Source organism: Aspergillus fischeri, genomic scaffold, assembly GCF_000149645.3.
Source record: "Aspergillus fischeri NRRL 181 1099437636266 genomic scaffold, whole genome shotgun sequence".
In the NCBI taxonomy this organism is placed as follows: Eukaryota; Fungi; Ascomycota; class Eurotiomycetes; order Eurotiales; family Aspergillaceae; genus Aspergillus; species Aspergillus fischeri.
Window position 1 is genome coordinate 2,941,356 of NW_001509760.1, and position 24,094 is coordinate 2,965,449.

The 24,094-nt window shown below is 50.2% G+C and overlaps 7 protein-coding genes across 7 annotated transcripts, besides 1 other annotated feature; 2 read left to right on the forward strand and 5 right to left on the reverse strand.

Moving 5' to 3' along the window:
• Nucleotides 1-237: 237 nt before the first annotated feature.
• Nucleotides 238-3,702, reverse strand: NFIA_057090 (F-box and WD domain protein; the record flags this gene model as incomplete). The annotated part of the gene is made up of 2 exons (XM_001258256.1): nucleotides 238-3,287; nucleotides 3,351-3,702. 2 exons carry the CDS (start codon nucleotides 3,700-3,702, stop codon nucleotides 238-240), a joined length of 3,402 nt encoding a protein of 1,133 aa, XP_001258257.1.
• Nucleotides 3,703-4,244: 542 nt separating this feature from the next.
• Nucleotides 4,245-6,651, forward strand: NFIA_057100 (MRX complex nuclease subunit; the record flags this gene model as incomplete). Its single annotated transcript, XM_001258257.1, has 2 exons — nucleotides 4,245-4,260; nucleotides 4,313-6,651. 2 exons carry the CDS (start codon nucleotides 4,245-4,247, stop codon nucleotides 6,649-6,651), a joined length of 2,355 nt encoding a protein of 784 aa, XP_001258258.1.
• Nucleotides 6,652-6,893: 242 nt separating this feature from the next.
• Nucleotides 6,894-8,873, reverse strand: NFIA_057110 (acyclic terpene utilization AtuA family protein; the record flags this gene model as incomplete). Its single annotated transcript, XM_001258258.1, has 3 exons — nucleotides 6,894-8,405; nucleotides 8,455-8,789; nucleotides 8,846-8,873. 3 exons carry the CDS (start codon nucleotides 8,871-8,873, stop codon nucleotides 6,894-6,896), a joined length of 1,875 nt encoding a protein of 624 aa, XP_001258259.1.
• A 2,607-nt stretch (nucleotides 8,874-11,480) lies between these two features.
• NFIA_057120 (aldehyde dehydrogenase family protein) lies at nucleotides 11,481-13,202 on the forward strand (the record flags this gene model as incomplete). Its single annotated transcript, XM_001258259.1, has 4 exons — nucleotides 11,481-11,542; nucleotides 11,616-12,396; nucleotides 12,500-12,920; nucleotides 12,973-13,202. 4 exons carry the CDS (start codon nucleotides 11,481-11,483, stop codon nucleotides 13,200-13,202), a joined length of 1,494 nt encoding a protein of 497 aa, XP_001258260.1.
• A 344-nt stretch (nucleotides 13,203-13,546) lies between these two features.
• NFIA_057130 (pyridoxamine 5'-phosphate oxidase family protein) lies at nucleotides 13,547-14,396 on the reverse strand (the record flags this gene model as incomplete). The annotated part of the gene is made up of 2 exons (XM_001258260.1): nucleotides 13,547-13,894; nucleotides 14,004-14,396. The coding sequence occupies 2 exons, from the start codon at nucleotides 14,394-14,396 to the stop codon at nucleotides 13,547-13,549; spliced, it is 741 nt and encodes a 246-aa protein (XP_001258261.1).
• Nucleotides 14,397-17,011: 2,615 nt separating this feature from the next.
• On the reverse strand, nucleotides 17,012-19,050 carry NFIA_057140 (fungal specific transcription factor domain-containing protein; the record flags this gene model as incomplete). The annotated part of the gene is made up of 5 exons (XM_001258261.1): nucleotides 17,012-17,456; nucleotides 17,513-18,109; nucleotides 18,167-18,555; nucleotides 18,647-18,852; nucleotides 18,912-19,050. The coding sequence occupies 5 exons, from the start codon at nucleotides 19,048-19,050 to the stop codon at nucleotides 17,012-17,014; spliced, it is 1,776 nt and encodes a 591-aa protein (XP_001258262.1).
• A 291-nt stretch (nucleotides 19,051-19,341) lies between these two features.
• Nucleotides 19,342-19,373: a microsatellite.
• A 2,537-nt stretch (nucleotides 19,374-21,910) lies between these two features.
• On the reverse strand, nucleotides 21,911-23,706 carry NFIA_057150 (putative nonsense-mediated mRNA decay protein Upf3; the record flags this gene model as incomplete). Its single annotated transcript, XM_001258262.1, has 2 exons — nucleotides 21,911-23,399; nucleotides 23,456-23,706. The coding sequence occupies 2 exons, from the start codon at nucleotides 23,704-23,706 to the stop codon at nucleotides 21,911-21,913; spliced, it is 1,740 nt and encodes a 579-aa protein (XP_001258263.1).
• Nucleotides 23,707-24,094: the final 388 nt, after the last annotated feature.

Sequence of the window (24,094 nt, forward strand, 5' to 3'; positions counted from 1 at the left end):
CGATATTTGCTAGAAAATACTTGTGTAGAGAAAGGAAGGTCAGATTGACATTATGCTCGATGTGATCTTTCGGGTGATTATATGAATTTGAATACAGCCGAATGTATAACTGTTGATAGGGCATGGAGAAAATGCTCAAGATGATTTAGTCAAGTAAAGGATTAGTAAGGTCTATTGATTGAACGTAAAATGAACTCTGAATCAAGTCAGAAAACAAAACAACAAAAGCATGTTCATCTACAGAGCTCTTCCTTTGCCTTTGCCCTTGTCAGAGGCCGGTAAGAATGTACTCAGCGAAGGATATTCCTTGTCCTGCTGTCTCTCCGTTTGCCCAGCACTCTGGCTCTCCGCAAGACTCAACTGTATGGCAAGCTCCAGATCGTCAAGCTCTTGCTGGCGACTGCTTTCAGCACCAGCCAATTCGCATGGTGAGATGTCACCGTAGCTCGACTGAAACTTCTTTGAGTACTTAACGGAAAAAGGAGACTTTTCTTGGGAAGCTCCTTCGTCGAGCAAGCTCAGGCGGATAGCTTCAGCAATATCAGGTGCAAGATCATCATCGACGGTGTCCTGGCACGGAGAGGATGAGGACGAATAGTCGTCTGCTGCGACAGAACTATCATTGCGACCAATAGTGTCACTTGGAGAGGTGCTGACCACCGAGCTATCCACCGCTTCACCACGCTTGAGAGCTTCACTAGCGAAAGCTTCTTCGCTCAGTAATTGTGCGTAGGCGAGAAGCTGCTCCTCGCTGATGTCCGATCCCAATAGATCGATACCAAACCGGTTGCTGAGATACGCCCTTTCCTTCGCTTCGGCAACTTTCTGTCGTTCCATTTCCACCTTTTCGTCCTCTATGTACTCCTTGAGGGCTCCACGGCCACTGCTGCTGAATCGTTGACCCTCAGCAGTGATGTTGCTACCCCTGTGGCTGCGGCGAAGTCGACGCTTACTACTCTTGTATTGATCTGCACCCGAGGAGCTAAAAGCCCAGTACCGCAGGTGCGTTCCCAGAGCGACCATGCCTCTCAGCACAGTCGGATCTGGATCAAGGCATATGGCTCCACATGCAAAGAAGTTATTGCCAACTCCATGCATGGAGGCTTCTGCTTGCACTAAGCGGCGACGAGCTCTGGAAGAAAATCGTGAGTTGATTGTCCGAATAGGCCGTGTGGTAGACGCAAGAGGATCCCATGCTTGCACAAGTCCGTCGTTACCACCGTGCACCAAATATAAGGATGTCAGGGCAACACATGACACCTGTGGTGAGTCGGTTTGGATGATCCTGAGTGGCGACACGGAGTTGATAATATCGGTACTCTTGGCCGACGGCGCCCGTATATCCCATACGAACACCAGACCTGTGGCGGTACCAACAGCGAGGTATCGTCCTCGACTTCCAGGAACTTCAGGGTTCGAGGACGACTGCTTCATGTGCGGCAGTGGTGACGACATGGCCGAAGAGAAGCCCGAGCCACCAGACATCCCGAGTAGTGGATCCTCGTCAGCCGTCAGGACGGCATAAGTGGAAGAATCCAAGGCGCTTGTAGTAATTCGGACGGACTTTCGGTCGCCGAAGCCAAAGTCTGACATGCGCCATTCTGTGTTTGCAACCGAGCAGACGACTGTATCATTAAGGTAACTGGAAGTTCTGGATGGAGGCAGACTACTCGCGTCCGAAGCGGAGGATGGGATAGGTGTATGGCTAGGCCCACCAAAAAGAGATCGAGATGTAACATCACCAGTGATATGAGGAAGGGTTCCAGAAGCCGCTGGCAGATCGGACTTCAACATTGTTCTGGTGAACCTGCGAATCGAGGCTTTTTCACCTTCACCAGCGCCTCGAGCAATAACCATGATTGATTCACCAGCGCCAAGGCCGTCATCACCAGCAAAGTCGACTTTTAGATCGCGTCTCATATCCCAGCCCTCGCAAACCTTTCGGAAATGCTTGGGTCTGAATTTCAGAAAACGCTCAATCTCCTTGGTTTCAGCCGCTATCTGTTGTTCATCCAACTTCATCGAGTCCGACGACGACCTAGGGCTGTAGCTTCCATCGACAGGGTCCCTGTTGAACGGGTCTGGTCGTGCAGTCCGCTTGCTCAATTCTATGAGCTCCCATCGAACACTTCTACCAGTTTTCCAAGCAAGCCGATCAATTTCCTCCGCGCTCAACTTTGCTGCAATATCGGGTTGTCGAGGTATTTCTGTTAGGTAGAACACTTCTCCGAGAGCATTAAGAACCGTTGCCCATATCCTGCCACGAGAGGAGCGTTTCTTGGAATAGTTGTCATCAACAGCGATACCAATGATGGGGACTCCGGGGCAGATAGCCCATTTAGCCGTGACCTGGCCTCTCTCAAACCGCTTCTCATAAGTAGGATGAGGTCCGAGCGCATAGGCCGTAAGGATACCGACAGATGACCCAGATAGCATCCCAACCAAGCCTCCCGTCATCTTAAGGATGTGCGCGGACTTGGCGATCCAGACCGCAGTGATTGAAGTTGTCGCCGGGTTGAGCGCAGGGACGCCCTGTTGTGGTTGGGAACTTGATTCCACGAGCCCAAGGAAACGGCCGCGCTGCTCCGTAGTCGAGATGAAGTAACTGCGGCCTTGCGGACAACCTTCGCCATAGACCATGCCATATGGCTGACTGACGTCCATACAGTTGGGCTGCCCAACAAGGTCGCCGGATCCAAGGCCATATTCGGTATCGCCAGGGAACAAGTCCGCGAAATGCCGGAACATTTGATGATCGGACAGGCCCCATGTACCGACTTTGACCGTCGAAGGGTCGCTAGCAGATGCAATTCCCTGCTCCGACGCACCATGAATAAAATGCGGCTCCTTCTTGGCATCTTCTGCACCGAAAGAAGCACCGAGATGACTGACGGGGTACATAAGCTGTGAAGTGTAGGTGGCTACAGCGCTGCCATTACGTACATTGGCAGCTCGAACCGTACCATGTTTCTTGGAAGGTTCGAATTGAGCTGGCTTGCCCCTTGAAAGCGATCTTAACAAGCGGGTCCTCAGAATGTACTCGCTTCTCCACGAAGCTAGCGCAGTCAGTCTCGAGAAGTACCGCTTATTTGAAGCCACGTTATCCGAACCGTCCGCTGCAGAGAGACGAGCGCCATTTTCCACAGTGTACGGACCCGGGAAGTACCGGGAGAATGCGATTCTCCAGGCATGAGGGGTCGTGACCAAACTATAAAAGCGGCGGGACACAAGTGAGATGGACGATAATGATGGCGGTGGCAGATGAGAGAGAATGTGAGTCAGGACCTCTGCGCGTTCCAATCGTTAGCTCGTTGATCGCTAATCACTGAACTAGAACAATGATGACGTACCATTGGGTAAGGCTCCCAGAGATATGCGCTGCTGAGCATTGAAATTTGCTCTCTTGGAGCGAAAATCTGCTTGCTTGCTGGGAGACTGCGGGATGGCGTTCCTGTATTGACTGGCACCGCTGACAGCCGGCGATGAGTGAAGGAGCGGATCGGAACTCATCGTGTTCAAGGACGAGAGGCTGTCGTCCTCGAGGCCAGTGTTAGGGTCTCCGACTCCCTCATGAGGAAGACCGGAGTCCCGATGATTCTCTCCGCAAAGATCATGTCCATGCTGGGTGGGGTTGAAAGCGTCTCCGGATGGCGATTCTGCTGGGGAACTCGATTGGAGAACTGCAGATGGCTCTGATTGCATAAAAAGGTCTGGAAAGGTTGGAGGGACAATGTAGGCGACTGAACCAGCGGAATATCCTGGATCAGCCGGGATGATGGTTAGAGGGGAGCGACGAAGGGAATGCGGCAGAAATGATTCCTGAGATAGAACTCAAATGGAGGGTTGGAGGGAAAATCAAGGAATGAGTCAAGATTCAAGATTCGGATGGTCGATGGCGGGGGCAGACTTTCGCGTCCCGAGACACGTGACGCGGTCGCGCCTTGGAGGCAAATTGCTTTTTGGACCGCAATAACAGCATGAGAATTTCAAGGATAATATTCGGTGGACAAAATTATGTGCTCTTAGGTCGATTATATTAATCAGACTGAGATGGCAAGCCTTTCATGAATTCGCATCAAAAAAGATTGGCTGTGTTTGTTGTCTGCAGGCAGCACTCTCCAGGCATCTAAGCAACTGTCCTCCGTAGTTCACATTTAAGCTCTTGTTGCTCTCTGGTCCTTTGAAAAGTCCACAGTTACTCCTCCATTCCTGCATGCATGTGAGATTAGCACTCAGATTCGAATATGCCTGGCATCAGTGGTAAGCAGCGATTTATAAAAGCCATTCCAGCTCCATAAGCTGATTCGCATAGACGCGGAAACAATCCGCATCCTTGTATCGACCGACAACCATGTCGGTTACAACGAGCGAGATCCGATAAGGGGCGATGACAGCTGGAAGAGCTTCCATGAGGTGATGTGTCTGGCCAAAGAGCGAGACGTGGACATGGTACTCCTTGCTGGCGATCTTTTCCATGAGAACAAGCCGTCCCGAAAATCCATGTATCAGGTCATGCGATCTATCCGAATGAACTGCTTGGGTGACAAGCCTTGTGAGTTGGAGATGCTCAGTGATGCGAGTGAGAACTTTCAAGGGGCCTTCAACCACGTCAATTACGAAGATTTGGACATCAATGTTGCCATTCCGATTTTCTCAATCCACGGAAATCACGACGATCCGTCAGGCGAGGGTCATCTGGCAGCCTTGGATCTACTCCAGGTATCCGGGCTGTTAAATTACTACGGTAGAACACCGGAGTCCGATAACATCCATATCAAGCCAGTGTTGTTACAGAAAGGACGTACAAAGTTAGCTTTGTACGGTATGAGTAATGTACGGGATGAGAGGCTTTTCAGAACATTCCGAGACGGTAAAGTGAAGTTCTATCAGCCTTCCATTCAAAAGAACGATTGGTTCAACTTGATGTGCGTCCATCAGAACCATCACGCATATACCGAGACTGGTTATCTTCCAGAGAATTTCCTCCCAGAGTTCCTCGACCTGGTCATCTGGGGCCACGAACACGAATGCTTAATCAATCCAAAACTCAATCCGGAAACGAAATTTCATGTCATGCAGCCTGGATCGTCGGTAGCGACGTCGCTTGTTCCTGGCGAAGCGGTTCCAAAGCACGTGGCGATTCTTAGCATCACTGGTCGGGAGTTCAAATGTGAGCCAATCCGCCTGAAGACAGTACGTCCGTTTGCAATGAAAGAGATTGTCCTGTCAGAAGAAAAAGGCGCGCAGAAGTTGGCGCGTAAAGAGAACAACAGAACTGAAGTTACGCGCTTCCTGATCTCAATCGTTGAAGAACTAATCGAGGAAGCCAAAGCCGAGTGGCTGGAAATGCAAGATGAGGCAGATGAAGATGAGGAGCGCGAAGTTCCATTACCGCTAGTGAGGCTCCGTGTTGAGACATCCACGCCAGAAGGAGGCAGCTATGACTGTGAGAACCCTCAGCGCTTTTCCAACCGGTTTGTGGGAAAGGTCGCCAACGTGAACGACGTGGTGCAATTCTATCGGAAGAAGAAGAATACCACGACACGCAAGAAGGACGACGAAGTCAATGAAGCCGCCATGTCTCAGCTGTCCACTTTGGACACAGTCAAGGTGGAGCAGCTGGTGCGCGAGTTTCTCGCCGCCCAGTCGTTGACTATCCTTCCACAGAATTCTTTCGGAGACGCAGTGGCTCAATTCATCGACAAGGATGACAAGCATGCGATGGAGATGTTCGTCAACGAGTCCCTAGAAAGCCAGGTCAAGCATTTGATGAGCCTAGATCGTGAAGGCGACGAGATGGATGACGAGGAACTAGCCCAGAGTTCTATACAAAAGGCCATGGACAAATACCGGACACAGATGGAAGAAATGTTCTCTCGAGGAGTAAAGAAACGAAGCACACGGGGCAAGAAACGGTTCAAGCCGAAGCCCGACGGCTGGGACACGGAATTCGACGGCGAGTGGGAGGATCAACCAGGGGCTCTAATTCACTCTGATAACGAAGTTGGCGATCCCAACGAAGAGGAAGCTGCTGAAGACGGAACAGAACCCCAGAAGGCTGCGTCGACTCGTGGTCGCGGCCGTGGGCGAGGTGGACGAGCCGCAGCGACAACCACATCTCGTACCACAAGTAAAGCGCCAGCAACGAAGAAGAGTACTTCTGCTAAAACGACAAGAGGTCGAAAACAGCAAGTAATTTCGGATGAAGAAGATGACGACGTAGTCATGCTCGATGACGATGAAGATGATGCCGCCCCTCAAGCGCTCTCCAACATTGACGAGGACGAGGACGACGATGACGACTCGCAAGCCCTGTTCGTCAAACAGCCGACAACAAGGACCCGGAAACCAGCTGCAAGCTCTGTAGCTACGAGGCAGCGCCGATCGGAACGCAGCGCGGCGTCACCGGCCCTGTCTTCAGCGACCATTAGCGGCACGGCTACTGGTCGAACCTCTGGCAGAGCAAGACAAACACAGTCGACCCTGAATTTTGTGGGCTCTCAAACCAGTACACGATCTCGTGCTGCTGAACCGTCGAGGCCAGCATCGAAAACTAGTCGGAGCACCAGAGCTGCTAGCGTGGCCAGTGAGGATATCGATGATGACAGTGACGCTTTCGAGCCTATGCAGAGTTCTAGAAGACGGAGGTAAACGTATTGATATTGAGGGGCAGGGCATGACATCCTATTTGAATCTCTGTTCTCCTTCCATCCTTCGAAACAAATGAGCGTCTTATCAGCTGTATTGCATCTCTATGGCGTTCAGGCAATTACAGGTCTTACGTTTAAGGAAATATCAGCCATTCTTCACAACAGTGCTAGGGCTTTGATCTAGATCCCCATTACCCTCCCATCTGACTAGATATTGTAGGAGCCCGCACAGCACGTCCACGCCTACAACTTCCCCCTATTCAAAAACTTCACAGGCAAATCCACCCACCTCGCACGCAAATACTCCGCCACATTCTTCCCCAGAAAATCCACCGTGGTCGTGATCCCAACTCCCCGATCCAGCAAATTCCGAAACAAGAAATGCACAGCCCGTAGATTCGGCAGCTCGAACCGTTCAATCTGCAACTCGGGATTCACGTTATATGCCTCACCCAGGAGCTCCTTCGCCTTTGGCGCGGACAGCAACGAGCGGAGCCAGAGATACTCGTCGTTATGGCGCACCCAGAACCCGCAGTTGGCGTCTGGACCTTTGTCGCCGGAGCGCGCATGCACAATCCAGCCTAGGGGGCCGCGAGTCGTCGGGCCGAAATCGGTTTGCGGATTGGCGGGGGAGTCTGTGATGGCCTGCGAGGGCTGTCGGGGCGGGTATTGGCGGGTCGTTGGGGGAGGAGGGATATCGATGACCTGATTCTTCCAGGGGAGGTGGGCTTGGTGCTTTATGTCCTCCTGAGGCAGGGGTGTGACGTAGTACTCGTGGACGGGCTTGGGGAAACCTTGGCGCAGGTCCAGGTGGAAGGTGGCGCCTGGGTATCCCTGCATGATGTTGTCTGTGATGGGACGGAGGAATTGGGAGGGGGCGAGGTCTTCGGCTCTACGGGCCTGTGCGACGACTCGGAAGGTGACGGTGGCACTATCCTGATCTCTGGGGTCATCCGGTGACGAGCCTAAGGTGGAAAACTTCAAGGCTGAGAAACTGGACGAGTACGGCGCGAGGAGGTGACGGATCTGGTCTTCTAGCATCCTCGCCTTGGCCGCGACGTCTAATCCCACCAGAAACCACGAGGCTTCTGCCTGGAACCCGCCATGGGCAGTGATGCCGACCTTCGTGGTTGGCGGGGGCGGCGCAGAGCGAACACCGCGCAAAGCAACGCGGTTGACACCCAATTGTTCGAAATGGACGTCCGTCAGTACAGCAGTCACATCGGAGTTGAAGTACCACGGGCCTTGGATCTCGTACAGTAGTTGCGAGGAACATGTGTCGACGGTGACAGCGCCACCGGAAGAGTATGATTGCTTCGTGATGACCACCTGGCCGTCTGCCGAGATCTCTGCAATGGGATATCCGATGTTGGTCCAGCCATCACCACCGGCGTTTTCCAGCATCTTGAAGCCCGTAAAGTTGCCGCCACAGACGTAGTTGCTGCATTCGATGAGGTGGCCAGCCACAAATGCATTTGCCAATTGATCAAGGTCATTGCGGTCCCATCCGTGATACCAGTACGCTGCACCGATCACGGGCGACGCGTCTGATACTCGTCCACACAGAACAATGTCGGCTCCTTGAGCGAGAGCCTCGGCGATTCCGAGACCTCCCAGGTAACATTGGCCGTATATCGGCTCAAATGACCATTCTGATAGTATCTCTCCAGTGTAGACGTTGCTAAACGTGGATTTCCCAGAGTATAAAGATTTCTTGATCGTAGGAAGAACTTCATCGCCTGATATCCAAGCAACCTGTACTAGTCAGTGTATGCCTTCAGTGCGGCAAGGAATATCTACTTACCTTTAACTTCAACCCTTTAGCTTGTACCATTTGCGCTACCACCTTGTACAACCCTTCAGTATCACAATTTCCCGCATTGACAGCCAGCTTGATCCCATGTTTCGCCAAATCTTCCAGCGCTGGTTCTAGGGCCAGCAGGAAGGAGGGCTCATACCCCGGCATAGCTGCATCCTGCTTACCCTGTGCTTGCAGCTGGCCAACCTTCCGTGCTGCCCCTGTGACCATGTTGGCTTCGCTCATGAAGTCCGCGATTATCACATCAACTGGGTCCTGAGGGTAATTGTGCGCAAATTCAGCAATAGCATGGCGCCGGTCAGAGGCAGAGCCCGAAGCACCTTATTCAGTCAGTATTGACGGATCGAGCAAGCTTATACATAGATCACAAACTCACCTGCGATGCGAATGGGGCGAGTCCTCATCGTGTCAGTCTGAGGCTAATTCTGATATAGCAAGCAGTTTCCAATGTCAATGAGCAGACTTGACGAGCGAACACTGCTCGATCCAAATGCCAGACACACATGGTCAAAAGAATCAACTGATGATGTGCTGTATAAATTGATTGTATCTGGCTTCGTTGCGGATGTAGCACCGAGGGAAGATGGCTCGGTCCTCGGTCTGAAATGCGGGGTTAGCGTCAGCATACAATCTGGGGTAATGAATCTGCATAACTCCAGCCTACATTCCTTTGAACGTGACTCTATCTTTGTGCCTCATTCTCGAGTTGACAGTCTGTTTATCAAACTTATTAAAGTGCGATCCAGAATTTGGTATCAAAACCAAGCAATTCCCCACTTGTCAATTAAGTTTTTTCCAGCCCTGAGCATAAAAGCCGTTTCAAGGGCAAGCAACACTTCCCAGACTTCTCCTTCACCTAGTTAATAAGTTAATGATATATGTACATTGTACTGCACAGCTTCATCATTTTCTGATTGACTGAGGCCAACCACCTCTTCAGAGCCCTTTATCTATACGACCCGATGTTCTCCCTGTATAACATCCACAGAAGTGTTTTCATGATGTGGTTCATCAAGTCATCCCAAGCGTATCGAACTGTAGGAAGGGCTAAGTGCCAGGTCAATAATCTATGTTTCGCTAGTCCACGAAATTAAGCATCAGATGATGAAAATCGACTGTAAAACAAGCATATGTTCTAACATGGTTGATTGAGCGCATCTACCATTGGCTTTGCCAGCAGTTGGAGAAGCGTCAACCTAGTCTGAGTATACTATGTCTCTTGAGTCTTTCATGCCTTGTCTAGAAATCTTCAATAAGCTTGACTTGGTACTGGACTTATGATAAATAGCTAAATGTTGATATGTGTCGTCATTGTGCACAGGGGCCGATCAGTCCAGGTTCAACATGCCAGCAGAAAAGAGGATCTTAACCTCTCTAGGCATCAATCTTTTTAAGAGGCAGTCTAGAGAGCATTGGAGTGTACTTTTATGGAGCATAGTGCCAAGTGCCAGTGTCAACTCGTATCAAAAGGTCATTCACGCAGATCATCTAATTATGGGACGTCCACAACTTGTGTTCCCAAACGCTTCTCAATCTAAACTATTTCCCCCTTGACTGTTATTATTGAATGTCTGCGTAGGTTCGTATAGGTTTGCATATGGTCCAGGGTCACTATAGGAAGCCGATGCATGGTTCTGTAGGGGCAGTGAACAGTGAAAGGGAATGTAACTTAGAGTCGGGATCTTGGAAGTTGCCCAAAATCAATGAACCGACACTCTGAAGGCGATCATCGGGATTCAAAACCGGGAGAGGAAGCTAGAATAAGTGATTGAAGCCTCGCGTAAGGACCTTATTGGCGAGCACCTTCCACTAACAAGTTATTACATAGACCCTGACACAGCATAGAGGGGTAGATGTTGGGCGGTGAGCAATGGGCGTGGTCTCGAAGCTTTTGAACTGTTGAGCAGCTGTGATCTCGCATTGTTATTCCGCGTCCATTATCTAGTGTCACCTTAGTATCATGATCGTCATTTGTTGCCTAGAACTTGAGGCGCTTGTAGGAGTTGAAGTGGGGTGAAGGTAGGTTTCTTTGCTGCAGCTGGGTAGTCTCGCCTTGCCTCGGCTGTACATTTCCCGTTTAAGGTGGCCACTAGACCCCTTGGTGACGCTGTGCATCCGAGGAAACAATAACTAAGTTATGACAGGAAGAAAGTATCCGTGCTCCATTAAGTCCGTTGGTAAGCAAGCCAACCCGACTGTCTGCCCTCGGTGCATTCGTGATCTTCTCCCCGAGGCCTGGAACAGTTTCGCTGCGCATCTTGCCTCGTTCGGTAAAACTTCCGCCCGTCAAGTCTTCTAGGGGGTCCGTAGTATCATACTCCGTAGTATGCAGTAGACTAGCATAGGAGGGGTAGAGGTTCAGTCCAGATAACAATGGACATTGTCAATGGAGTTCTGCCATTAAGCTTCATTTATGTAGTACAACCTTCAACACATCCCGTTGTGATCTCGTCGGTAATTACGAGAGCTATCCATTGCCGGCGAGCATACTCTGTATACCTTCATTGCTCCCCTATCTGCCATTCTTGTTTTCTGTGTTGTCTGTTTAAGATTCACCAGTAGAGGTGAGCCCAGTTTCTCGGGCGAAAAATCTCTCCGCCTGACCAGAACAGACGTTGTGCTGAGCAACCAAAGCTAGATAAATACCACTAGGGAGCTGCAGGACTCCACTTCTTTAGCCCGTTGCAGTTGATATGCGACTTATGAGTGGCACAGAGAACCAAACGGGCAGAGGCAAAGCAAAGCAACCCCGCAAGAGAGCGGGGTCCCAGGAAGAGTTCCTTCGATCCATGCGGTAATCTTACTGGATCCTGTTACGTATCGCCTCCCATGGCTTCCCCCTCGTTCCTCTTCCCCCCTTCCCCCTTTGCCCCTCCTCCTTACCGGCAGCAGCTCCATACAGCTTGCCGTGGTTAATTCTTTTACCTATAATAAGGAGTGTCTTCCCTTCTCTTCTCTTTCTTGACTCTGTGATACCCTACTCCTCATTAGTCGTCATATCCACCCCCACCATGTCTGACCTTTACGCCACTATCGAGACCCCCCAGGGCAAATATGAGCAGCCCTTGGGTTTGTATGTTTTCCTCTGCATTCTATCATCCCTTCCTCTATTCATTCATATCGGTCTAATTGTTTCTCGTTCCTAGGTTCATCAACAATGAGTTTGTGAAGGGTGTTGAGGGCAAGACCTTCGAGACCATTAACCCCGCCACCGAGAAGCCCATTGTTGCTGTCCACGAAGCTACTGAGAAGGATGTCGACATTGCTGTTGCCGCTGCTCGCAAGGCATTCGAGGGTCCCTGGAGACAGGTTACTCCCTCGGACCGTGGCCGTATGCTTACTAAGCTGGCCGATTTGATGGAGCGCGATATCGAGACCCTCGCTGCTATTGAGGCCCTTGACAACGGCAAGGCCTTCAGCATCGCCAAGCTGGACATGGCTGGTGCTGCTGGCTGCATTCGCTACTATGCTGGCTGGGCTGACAAGATCCACGGCCAGACCATTGACATCAACCCTGAGACACTCAGCTACACTCGTCACGAACCCATCGGTGTCTGCGGTCAGATCATTCCCTGGAACTTCCCCATGCTGATGTGGTCGTGGAAGATCGGTCCTGCCGTCGCCACTGGTAACACTGTTGTCCTCAAGACCGCTGAGCAGACTCCCCTGTCCGCCCTCTATGCCGCCAAGTTGATCAAGGAAGCTGGCTTCCCCCCTGGCGTCATCAACGTTATTTCTGGCTTCGGCCGTACTGCTGGAGCTGCTATTGCTAGCCATATGGACGTCGACAAGGTTGCTTTCACTGGTTCCACCCTTGTCGGACGTAACATCCTCCAGGCTGCCGCCAAGAGCAACCTCAAGAAGGTGACTCTCGAGCTCGGTGGAAAGTCCCCCAACATTGTCTTTGAGGATGCAGACATTGAGAACGTACGTTTAGTCCCATAAATTCCCCGCCCCGTTCAATTTCCAAATTGCACCCTCATACCAGCATGGAATCATTCCCATCTAACATATCTTGCGCAAACTATAGGCTTTGAAATGGGCGTCGTTTGGAATCTATTTCAACCATGGCCAGTGCTGCTGCGCGGGATCTCGTATTCTTGTCCAGGAATCGATCTACGAGAAGTTCCTGGCTCGATTCAAGGAGCGGTCAGAACAGAACAAAGTCGGCGATCCTTTTGATCCCCAGACATTCCAAGGACCTCAGGTTTCGCAGCTTCAGTTCGACCGCATCATGGGCTACATTCAAGACGGAAAGCAGGCTGGCGCAAGAGTTGTTACTGGCGGAGAACGCCTTGGTGACAAGGGATATTTCATCAAACCCACTATCTTTGCGGATGTCAACGGCGATATGAAGATTGTTCAAGAGGAGATCTTCGGCCCTGTTTGCACAGTGCAGAAATTCAGCACCGAGGAGGAGGCCATCAAGCTTGCCAACAGCACCAACTATGGTAAGTGTATCCAGATACCAAGCTGCTTCACCCATGCTAATCTCATGCGCAGGTCTTGCCTCTGCTGTCCACACCAAGAACATCAATACAGCAATTCGTGTATCAAACGCCATCAAGGCTGGAAGCGTCTGGGTCAACAATTACAATATGATCTATCCCCAGGCACCATTCGGTGGCTACAAGGAATCGGGTCTTGGCCGTGAACTCGGCTCTTATGCTCTTGAGAACTATACTCAGGTCAAGACAGTGCACATCCGGACAGGCGATTGCCCGTTCCCCTGAAGCAGTGACACAGTGCGCTTTCGAAGGAAAGTACTCTGATTAACGAATTTTTTTGTTTATCACGTTCAGGCTTAAAATGCTTTCAAGGATGATGACTCTCAGATAGTAACATTTAGTCCTTTGAATGATAATTAGCGATGCCCAATCACCTGGACCCGTACTTGCATTTGAAGCCACCTATCTAGTTGCAGTTCTTCCTGTAGCAGTACTATTAGTTCAATAGCGGTATGGCTCCATGGCAGACATGCAGCAATTAAGTCAAGCCTTACACCATAGAATCGTACAGTTCGGTCATGCAACATCACTTAGTTGTTTCTAACACTCCGCCAGCGCTAGTATGAGCACTATAACTCATACCCCATCCAGCGAAGAACTGTCATAGCAAAAAACAAACAGAGCAACGACGTCTTCACCACGTCAATCTCCTCTTCATGGCGCCGCAACCAGTTCCGCACTCGTCCCACCAACACGTACCCCCCGTCATCCCTGACCGCAGACCAAAGCCCCGGCAACCCGTCCAAACTGCTTGCATTCCACTCCCGCTGATACGAGCGGAGCTGACCCTTCTCCACCGTCTTGCCGACAAAATGCCCGAGCGTCTCCCGATCCTTGAGGTACGGTTTCGGCTCGTGAGTCTCCGGGTCCAGTTTGAGAGCCAGTTGCGGGACCCCGAACCCGCAGGAGGTTTGAACCTGCACAAACAAACCTTAGTTATGGTCTTTGTGACCACTGTACTGTACTGTACTCGCACTCCAAATCAAAAGATAATGGTAACGACACCGCAATACGGAGTAATCAAACCTTATAAACATCCAGGCGGATAATCGCCCTTGCCCCGAGCACGCTCTTATTCCCCATGCGTTCGAGATACGTCCCGAACTCAGGCTGATCCCACTCTATCACCGAGCCGGAACAGAAGAAGCGCAGGATGCGCGGCGCAGCGTCGAACGAGCAGAAGAGGACCGTTATCCGGCCATTTTCTCGCAGATGGCAGATGGTTTCGCTGCCGGATCCTGTTGCGTCGATGTAGGCCGCTTCGTTGGGGCCGAGGATGGCGAACGAGGCATCGGGGAGGCCCTTTGGTGAGAGATTGATGTGTTTGCCGCGGAGGGGGGCCGAGGCTACGAAGAAGACGCTCTGGCGGAGGGCCCACTCGTGGAGGTCTGGTGTGATTGATGGGTAGAATTTACCCATGGTGTGGTTGATGGATGAAGAACCTCAGATATTGGTACGATACTCCGTAGTGAAATGTCAATAATGACGGTCGATAATGAGTCACCGCACCTGGCTGAGACAATGCGGGATTCGTATTCGGGGTCGTACTCTGTACACAGACTCCAAACGAGAATACCGCTCCGCATGTACGTCTTCCTCCTGCCTCCACGGCTTAACATATCCAAGTATCGCCATTATTGAAGGTGAATTCTTAGTCGCACCTCTGTAGTCATTATGAAATCTTGTATTCTGCTTCCAGTGAAACTTGTGTCTGAGACCACAGGCTTTTCAGGCAGGGCAAGTACATATCCTACGAAAAAGGAGCCATCTTCTTGAAAGCTTCTCATCTCGGATGACATTTGACTGTTAGTAACAAGCTCGCACTTATCATTCTCGAAACTGAGTCTGGAGTCTTGTCTCTCCACTAGATATGCTTGGTACTGGGTACTGTCGTACCGGGGTAGAATAACCCGAGGCTGCTCGCGGTGCATTACTCCGTACCCCGAACGGTCCCCAAGGATTCCTCCACATCCAGTGGTGACTTCATCTTGGGTGAAATCATACTTGTGGCCCTGTACAGAAATTGTTTAGAATTTGAACAGATTGAATGGATCAGGGTCTTCGCTTTCTATAGACATACAATACCACTAGGCTAAAGGGAGTCCGGACGATGTACTCGTCAGTTAGGGTTACATATTCAATCTGCCGCAGAGACTTGTCACGGAAGGGTCTCTGCGAGATCATAGAATTTTCTCAGGAAGAAACGTTGTACACTTCCTTGATTGCACCTTGTCACCTCAAAGGACAAGAGTATAGCCAAGATATTACCCCAGACTTTGTTCTCACGTGTACTCCTATCAGGCATAGACTCTATAAAGAGGGCCGGTATAGTCACTAAGTAAACAGACACAACGACATGCTCCGCCACAGAGCTCTTCCCAAAGGGATAATTGACATCGTCGATTGAGATTAAATCCAACGGTTTCCATAAGAAACGGCGATGCTCGAATCTATGTGGAGACAAAGGGATGGAGGATAAAGACCCGTTCAGGCGCAATCTTTGTGTTGCTTTTCAAATTCTTTGCTTCCCATCTCTTCGGCCTTTTATTTAATATAACCAAATGGAAAGAGTAGTGCTGCATACTAGCAAGGCGACTTCGCATGCTACGGCATCCGCGTTGAGTTCGAGAAAGGGTTATGACCGAAACAGAAAGTGGGTTGGTTTTGAAGAAGTCGAGGTTGGGGTCTTTATTGCCAGGTGCATACCACCCGTCTCTACATTCAACAAAGTCAGGGTTCGTCAACGATCGGAGAAAACCAGGAAATATGGGAAGCAGCGTACCTCTCGTAGGCTCAATCATTCTCAGGCGGTACGAGAGAACTCTCTGGTGGCTTGTTCCTTCTGAAAAGGCATTTTCAAGCTTTGCCAGGCTCTCCTTTGGCCAGTAATCCAATGGCAGTCGCACCAGGGAGCGCGAGACCGATGATTCTCGACCGTAACAGGCGTATTGATGCTTTCGAGATCATCGAAGTCTACCCAACGAGACATGTAGTGGGAATCTTCTGCGGAGTATAGAAGGATTTTCTGCCTCTGCGGATTACAAAGGGAATGATAAGTCGACGACCGAGCCGGAGCCTTCTTTGAAGGCCATGACGGTGCTCGAGAAGCATTTGAGGGGCTTTCGATAGCTCTTCCGTTGCCGACGGGTCAGCGAAAAATCATCGGAAAATGACGGGGCTATAGAGAGATGATCTTGTCAGTGAAAGAGAAATACGAGAGCTGAAAAAGAGGGTATCCTGGATAGGAATGGAAGATGAAGGAGAAACAAGTGTGTTCTCACTGGGAAGTTTGTCAGAATGTACCGTCCTTCCATATCCATATTAGCAGCCATCAGAAAACGCCTGTCAGTTGGAGGCAATAAGAACTGTATGACAATGTCAAGCGATATTATTGTAAGAAGAATTTATTCCTCATCCAGCAAGTCACTGACTTTCAAAAGTGAAATTGCTTGATTGAATGAGAAGACTAGCGAGGAACGCAAGAAAGAAAAACATGATGACGGAGATGTATAAGGTGGAGAGTACATCAGAGAATAATTGACTCAGTATGAGAGGTAAGTTTTGAGGGTTTCTGCGGCCTGGCGACGGTAGTGAGGGGCTTCTGTACTAGGAGGAGAGAGTCTGTCTGAGGTATTTAAGGGCCATATGCTTAGACAGGTATTCACCAGTACATAAGATTGCTAAGTAGATAAGCTCAGCTTATTCACCTTCCCAGATTTGGTAAAACTAGAAGAATGAGGCTATTTAATAGCAGTGTACACAATAATATGGAGTGGGGCCACTCTATGAATGTAAGGTCTCACAGTCACATCCTTTGCAGCGAAAAATGCTACGACTTCCTAAACAGGTCAAGATGAAGCCATCTGTATTTCATAACTTGGTGGGTATGCAAGCATGAAATATGGAGCATCATCGACACACAGATGGCGAGAACGGTATGCATAATACCAAATGGAAGGCCAGATTAAACAGATAATTAGCAGTATGGACTTGATACAGTGCAGCACTCACACTAGTATATACAGTAAATACATTCACAGTGGGTTCATATCACTCGTTCTGTCCTGCAGCGGAAGTGTTTCTTCTGTGAAGGGGAAGCTATCCCAAAACGGAAGCTCCATGCACTCCCATTCCAGTGGGACGCTATTGATATCAAAGGGACTCGTTAGTGTGGCTAGATTAACAGTGACCGCGCCCTCCGTCTGGCGTGATGCCCTACGGCCATTCAAGCTGAAAATCTTGCTCACATATTGGCTTTTGCTGCTTTGGTCCTGGTTCGAGAGTCTTTGGCGTTGTTCGGCGATAGCGTTGCGGAGAAAGGAGAGTATTTCGTAGTAGTGGCCCGCTTGGGCCGACTGCTCGGAGAACACGTGGAGGATGTCGATGGCGCCAGTGAAGGCTTCTTCAAGGTCGGGGTTTGGGTCTTTTTGCGAGAAGAGCGAAAACCCGACAACTAAAGCTGCAGCGAAGATGAAGGCTCTAATGAAGATAGTCATTTAGCATGTGCAGTACGCTAAGTCTTGTGTACAACTCACTTCAGGATACACATGTTTCCTAGGAGTAGATGGGAACGATGAATCTCCAGGCAAGTTTGGAGCATGTAAAGAGCCGAGTCTGTGCAGGCGAGAGCCAGCCGGGAATGCACGGGGTTCTCTGAGTAGACGTCACCCGGATTCCGTTCAGCGAGGCTGTCATGTAGTCGGGCCAGCCGGACACCTAGCGTTGATACCAGGAATGGTCTCGTCACAATGATGATGGCAAAATGATAGGAACAGGCGATGTGCAGGCTGCCTATAACCCGGTCCTGAGCAGCAACACACTCCTGTTCTGTGCCTGGAGGTGCAAGCAAGGACTCCGGTAGACCATCGCTCCACCCCTTAAGCTTCTCCAGTATCGACTCGGCGACCTGCGCCGAGGCTGCCTTTTCGCTGTACAAGCGGGTGATCGTTTCATCCAGGATTTGCGCGAGATTATATAATGCCACCAGCCGTTCCTCGGCAAGATCATTGCGCTGAAGTGCCTCACTGATGCTGGCTAATGATTCCGAGCGGAGTGAGGCTGTTGCGGGGGGTCGTCCGAGGATGGAGCTGACTAGGAGATCAAGGCTGCATAGACTCATCCAAACACATGCTCTATTTATAACTGTGCATTAGCTCGGAAGTGACATCACAGTGAAACCATAAAGGTACCTTTTCTGCTGTTCGTTGACCGATAGCGAACCAGAGACATCGATGTGTAGACCGAGTGCCACAGCTGCTCGAGCGGCCACGCCAAGATACATGAAAGCAGCATTTCTGCGGCACGCCCCGAGCATGTAGAACGACATCAGCAGAAACAAGCTCACCATTTCCAGGCTGGGGTTCTCCAGCATGCTAACGAACGCCCGGCGTTGCCCCCTCGCAAAGAAGAAGTGCTCTATTTGCACTTTCGTTGGATCATGCTTATGCGACTGTGCGCCAATGGCAATCATGACGTCGAGTAGAGCTGTTGTATGTTGTGCATGGCCAGTGTCGGAGCGCGGATTAGGTAGAGGCTGCATCAATTCGGAATCCGGCATCAGATAGAGGAAGCCACTTGTCTGTCAGGCAGAGATGATCAGTGGGATATTTCTGAATAACTCGACGACGGACTGGATTCAATAGGTCTCAGGCAGCTCTAGTATATCTTACTGCAATCTGGTATGCTCTGAGTAAGGCTTGACGCTGCTGGAGGTCTAGCTGATCTTCAAAGTCCGGCGAAACATTGCTGGGCGCTTCTGTCTCGAGCATGTCTTCCAATTTAACATTGTGTGAGAACTGTGACGGGCCTATGTGTTGGGTGACAGTATCTCGGAGTAACTGCAGGAAGGATAGCGACGCAGCCCTGCCCACATACACTGGATAGCATGTCAACACTCAATTGCTTCAGAGTAGAATTATCAGCTGCCACACATACCTCTTTCCCCTTGGAGGCTACGCAACATTCTAGGACGCGTTTTGTGTTGTGCTTCAGGGGAGGCCGATCCCTGGTCGACAGAGGTCGCAAGCGGTGCATGACGCTGGGAATCTGTGGACGACAGTACCTGGGACGGCATGATAGCAGCAACAGGTCCGCTTGGCGCATCTGGCGTGTTGGGTTGCCTTGAAGCTGAGAATGACTCCCTTCGTCTGCTTGGCATACAGGAATGCGCCTGTCCCTTTCGAATGCAGTTTTGGCATGGGAAAGATCCGCTACATCTCCTCTTGGATGTTCTGCAGAATAGACATGCCTCGTATGCCCGCAGACGATTGGCGGGATGCACTTTGGGTCGTGCCATGGCCGATATCAATGTCTAAGATAGATGCAGGTCCACTGTCCACATGTCCATGTCGTCGGAAGTAACGCGGCTGTCAAAATAGCTTGCTGTCGAAATAGCTTGAACACCTCCGGTGATATTCTATTTCCAGCTCTGCAGGGGAAGATAAGGTCTCCCCGCATTTGAGCCATGCTTTATTACGCGGCATATCGGTTATCGTCGTCGTTGAAAGTCCCGGCATGTTTGGATTGGTCAAGCGACCTCCATGTGGGCGGGGAAACGTGTTGATCTCCAACTGTCCCCGTTCCGACTTCCGACTGATGAGTCTCGTGACTTGATGTATCATAGGGCTTCGTCGATATTTGAACCGACTTCAACTAGATTCAGTTAGGCATATGTCGTCGTGATTGATAGGATCAACTATATAGAAATATCGTGGTCGAGGTGTGGGTGAGTCCTCCATGAATATCGATGACATATGTGGCAGCTGACCAGAATGTAGTCGCAAGATATATATACTTGTACCAGGTACAGGCCACAACAATCCTACAACTCACACATCACCTAACTTTGGCAGGATCTAGCTTGTTTTTGGGTAATACAGTAGAGACATACATTAATAACGTGATTATTCAAGATATAAGTAAAAAATTGGATCTGAAGAAGCTCATGAGAAGCTTTCGCGTTTTAAGATGGACATTTGGCATATTAATGTTTAGACGTAGAATCAGACTTGGATCTTTGGCTCTTTGGCCGAAGGGATAAGCCTACAACGTTATATTTTTTGCTCCACCTCCGGATCACACGTTCGAGACCTGGATCATCTAATCAAAGAGCAGTAAAAAGGAATGTCGAGGCAATCTCAAAAGTTTATCATCGCAATAAAAGTCGTCGATGACAGGACGCAGCTGACAGGGAAGGCAGATACTGCGATTCCCCAACTACTCGCGTTGTCTTCAAAGCGGCCCGCATTATACGCCTTATTGTCGAGTCTCGGACCGTCCAAGAAGCAGTGCTTCGAATGCGAAAAGATCTACGTATCTCGTAGTCTGCATTTTGCAAGCTCGAGCATCCCAACATGGATGCAACCATGAAGAGCTCAAGTCCTCTATATCAATTGCATCTGGCAATTGACAAGCCGCTTATATGGAGGGGAGGGTGTAGTCGAGGACCTCTATGTTATTCTTCTGGAGTCTTGTAGAAGTGTGATACTTCCACCCATTGTCACAGAGGCCATGGTCCCCAGACAGATACTGGCTGGCATTGGATGAATGGAGTCTACAGTTATCACTAAGCTTGTAATTATGTTCTCTGCTTTCCATCAAAGCAGAGAACATAATTAAGCATGTGTTCGACTTCGGCATGCCGAAATAGGTAAGGAGACAGTCGGCAATGTATCAACATAACAGGCCAGCCATAAGCCGGCAAATATGATAGGCACGCAGTTACTGCTTGTATGTCATTTGACCTGTCTGCCAAAGACAAACCCAACAGTGAATGAATCAGGACTGTTCACAATTCTGTTTTGTAAGAGAAACCCAGGTTCACACACAGTAGACGCTCGTTTGACAGGACCACTGACAGCATGTACGATGTTCTCTAAACGCTTGGCTTCAACTCCAATCAGGATATCATATGAGTTGCTGTTTGTCATTGTATCCTCATGAAGTCGCTCAACAGCCACTGAGAAGCAGATATTCGGGGGGACCATCCCTGATGTTGAAATTTTACACTGGAGCCCATTCACCGGTGAGCTCGGAGAGAGTCTGGCCAGCGGAGCGGAAGATCTTCCACCAGCTCTGATTGGCCCAGTGGGCAGCCCCATCAAGCAAACCAAGCAAACAGGAAAATTTTCGCTTGAGGCTAGCGCACTCGCTAGCGCCTGGTCGCAAATATAAAAGGCCCCGAAATCCCATTCATTTTGGAAATCAAGCGACTCTACGTATGTTCTCCCCCTCCCTACCTTTGGGAAAACCTCTCAACTGCGAGTCAAAACATTTGCTAACAGCTCTGCCACAGTTCAAAGAATCACTTTAGAGTAGACGTCCCACCTCTGAGCTCTTCTAAAGAGCCACAGAATCTCCACCCTTGCTGATGACTGCTATGTCCTCGATACCCTAAAGTGAAGCCGTTCTTACTCCCGACTCGACCTTGCTTCGTTCCGACGCTCTGAACGACTTGTTGCAAAACGAGCTTGTTCGGGCTGTTGGAGGTTGCTCTGGTCCAGGGAGTGGTGATGATCTTGACCTTGTCCTGACGTCTAGACTTCGGTCGGTCGGACTTGGTGGGTATCGAGGAGGTCTGAAAGGTGCCCCTCTTTTTTTTACACTTTTATGTTGGTGTAATCAAGCGATCGGAGTTTGCTCAAATTTTGCTTTTGCTTCAAATTAGAAAGAATTTAACTGTTTATATGAAGACCTTGTTCTCTCCCAGTAGACTTCAATTGTAGCTCGCTGAGATTTTGACCAAATTTGCAAACAATAAATTGCTCATTTATCTTGTATGTCTACGCGCAAATCCAATTCTGCCTTCTCACTCTCTCTCTTGGGAGGCTTATTGGAAACTTTCAATTTAATATGGCATAAAATTTCGCTTTCATTTAAGTCATCAGATGGGTATCACTACTCCGTAACATGCAACATTCAGTTCCTGCAATTTCTCATTTGGTCTCCCCACCGGTCTTCCCACTAGTTGTGTTTGAACTGGCATTTGCTCCGTTACTCTTCGAACCGCCCTTGTTCCTGGATCCGCGACCTCCACGCGGTCCACGAGAAGAGGATGGTGTGCCTGGTCCAGATCCTCCATCTGAGCCCTGCTTGGCACCACGATTGCCGTTGCTGTTGCTGCCATTATTCGGGACGGGTTGCTCGCTTCGTCCCTTGCCGCGAGTCTTTTCTGCACCAGGATTGATCTTGCGTTCAAGCACGACGACTTGACTCTGCGCGACCGTGACAGGACTAGCGGCAATTGCCTTCTGAAGACCATCCGGTTCTGCAAAGTCGATGTAGCCAAACCCCTTCTTTTTGTCAATCTCCACCTTCAAGATCTCTCCGAAAGGTGCAAATGCAGTTTCAAGTAATGGTTCTGTAACTCCCTGTGATGGATTGGCGTGCTTGAGGAACGCCTGTGTAGCCGTAGGCGAAGCAATTGGCGCGGCTGGCTTGCCTTTCGCTGATTTCGACTGCTTCGGTGCGGATGGTGCGCTCGTAGGGGCTGCATTTGGACCAGATTGAGCACGAGATGACGCGGGCTCGCCAGATGGAGGTGTAGCATTGGCTTTGCTCTTTGGAGTCGATGGTGACGCGGCCTTCCCAGACTTAATATCCTTCTTGCCAGTATCTGCAGTAGCAGCAGCGTCCGGCTCTTTCTTGCTCGAGTCCGCCTCTGTCGAAGCACCCCTACCAGCCCTCCGACGGCCGCCTGAAGGTGCAAGCCCCAAGTCTCGTTGAAGAATCTTGGCTGCCGCAGCGACGTTATTACGCTCGCGTTTCCGTTCAGTTGAAGCAGGCTGAGCACTATCTTTGCTAGTATTTTGGGTCGCTGCTGGTTTAGCAGCTTGCTTAGCAGCAGCATTGGCGGCTCTGTTTGCTGCTTTCACTGCTTCTTTCGTCGCCTTGTCTGAGGTCCTGGACTTCTTCTCTGCCTTGTCTCCTGTAGGTGCCAGGGCAGCATCCTTGTCCGGCCGTTGCAAAAGTTTCTTGGCTTGTACCTTCTCCGACTTCGACTCCTTCTCGCCCTTGGCATGCCTGGAGGACTTGCTGGAGGCCTCTTTGGCTTTGTTGGCCTTCTTTTCCTTGATATACTGCACGAGAGGCGTAGTGGTAACGGTTTCCTTCTTTTCTTCGGCGTCGGTAGGAGTTTCAACAGTGGTAGGTTTCGTAATCGGCTGTGTCAGACTTTCGAGGAACGCAATGAATTCGGGATCTTGATCAATTGTACCCTGGCGGGCATCCTTCCGTACACGACTACCGGGAATTTTGGCGTAAGGAGCGAACTCTAGAGACGGCGGTCCCAAGAGCACGGGATCATTGAACGTGTTGCGAGCATCTAGGAACGATGTTTGCCGGATTTTATCTGATAGAGGCGCAATATGCTCACTGGATGTAACATGGATGTAGGCGCGGGAGGGTCTCGAAGGTTTGGCATAGCTGTATCGATGTCAGTTGCAAGAGGCGCTGAGTTGGTCGTAAGAGCTGGCACTGACTCTTTGGATACCTTGCCTGGCTTGTACTGGTACCAGTCGACTTTTCCTGCTCCAACCATCCACTCTGAACCCAGAGCATTTTCGAACTCGGATTGGGTCAAACCCGGTGGTAACCGTCTCACGAGCAATTTGAGTCGCGGCGCAGGGGGCTTCGGAGCCTTCCTGGAAGCTGTTGATGCATTCTTCTGTGTTGCAGCTGCAGGAATCTGAAGTACACCCCCTGTTGACTTGCCATCGGAAATCTGCGTCATGATGAACAGTTATGAGGGGTGGGAGGGATCTACGCTCCGACTGGGGTGCGACGAAACGTCAATCCCTGAGAATGAAGACGCTGCGGACAATCTGATATCAAGAAGTCGAGGTAACAAAGTCTAGTGAGGATATAGTGAAGTTGCTTCTGAGTTGACGAAGATATACACTCTGGGTCAAGATGAAAACCAGCTGGATATGTTGCGGCGAGTGAACTACGGGGCACGAGGGCCGCCAAGCACGCGACCCTGCACAGACGATCAGGGCCCAATTTCCTGCGGGGAAATACGTTCGCGCAAGTAAACTTGTGTTGCGTTCGTCCTTGTCCAGATCCTCCGCCGTGAATTAACTATATCAAGAAAGCAATCGTTATATTCCGTTCTGCTAGCT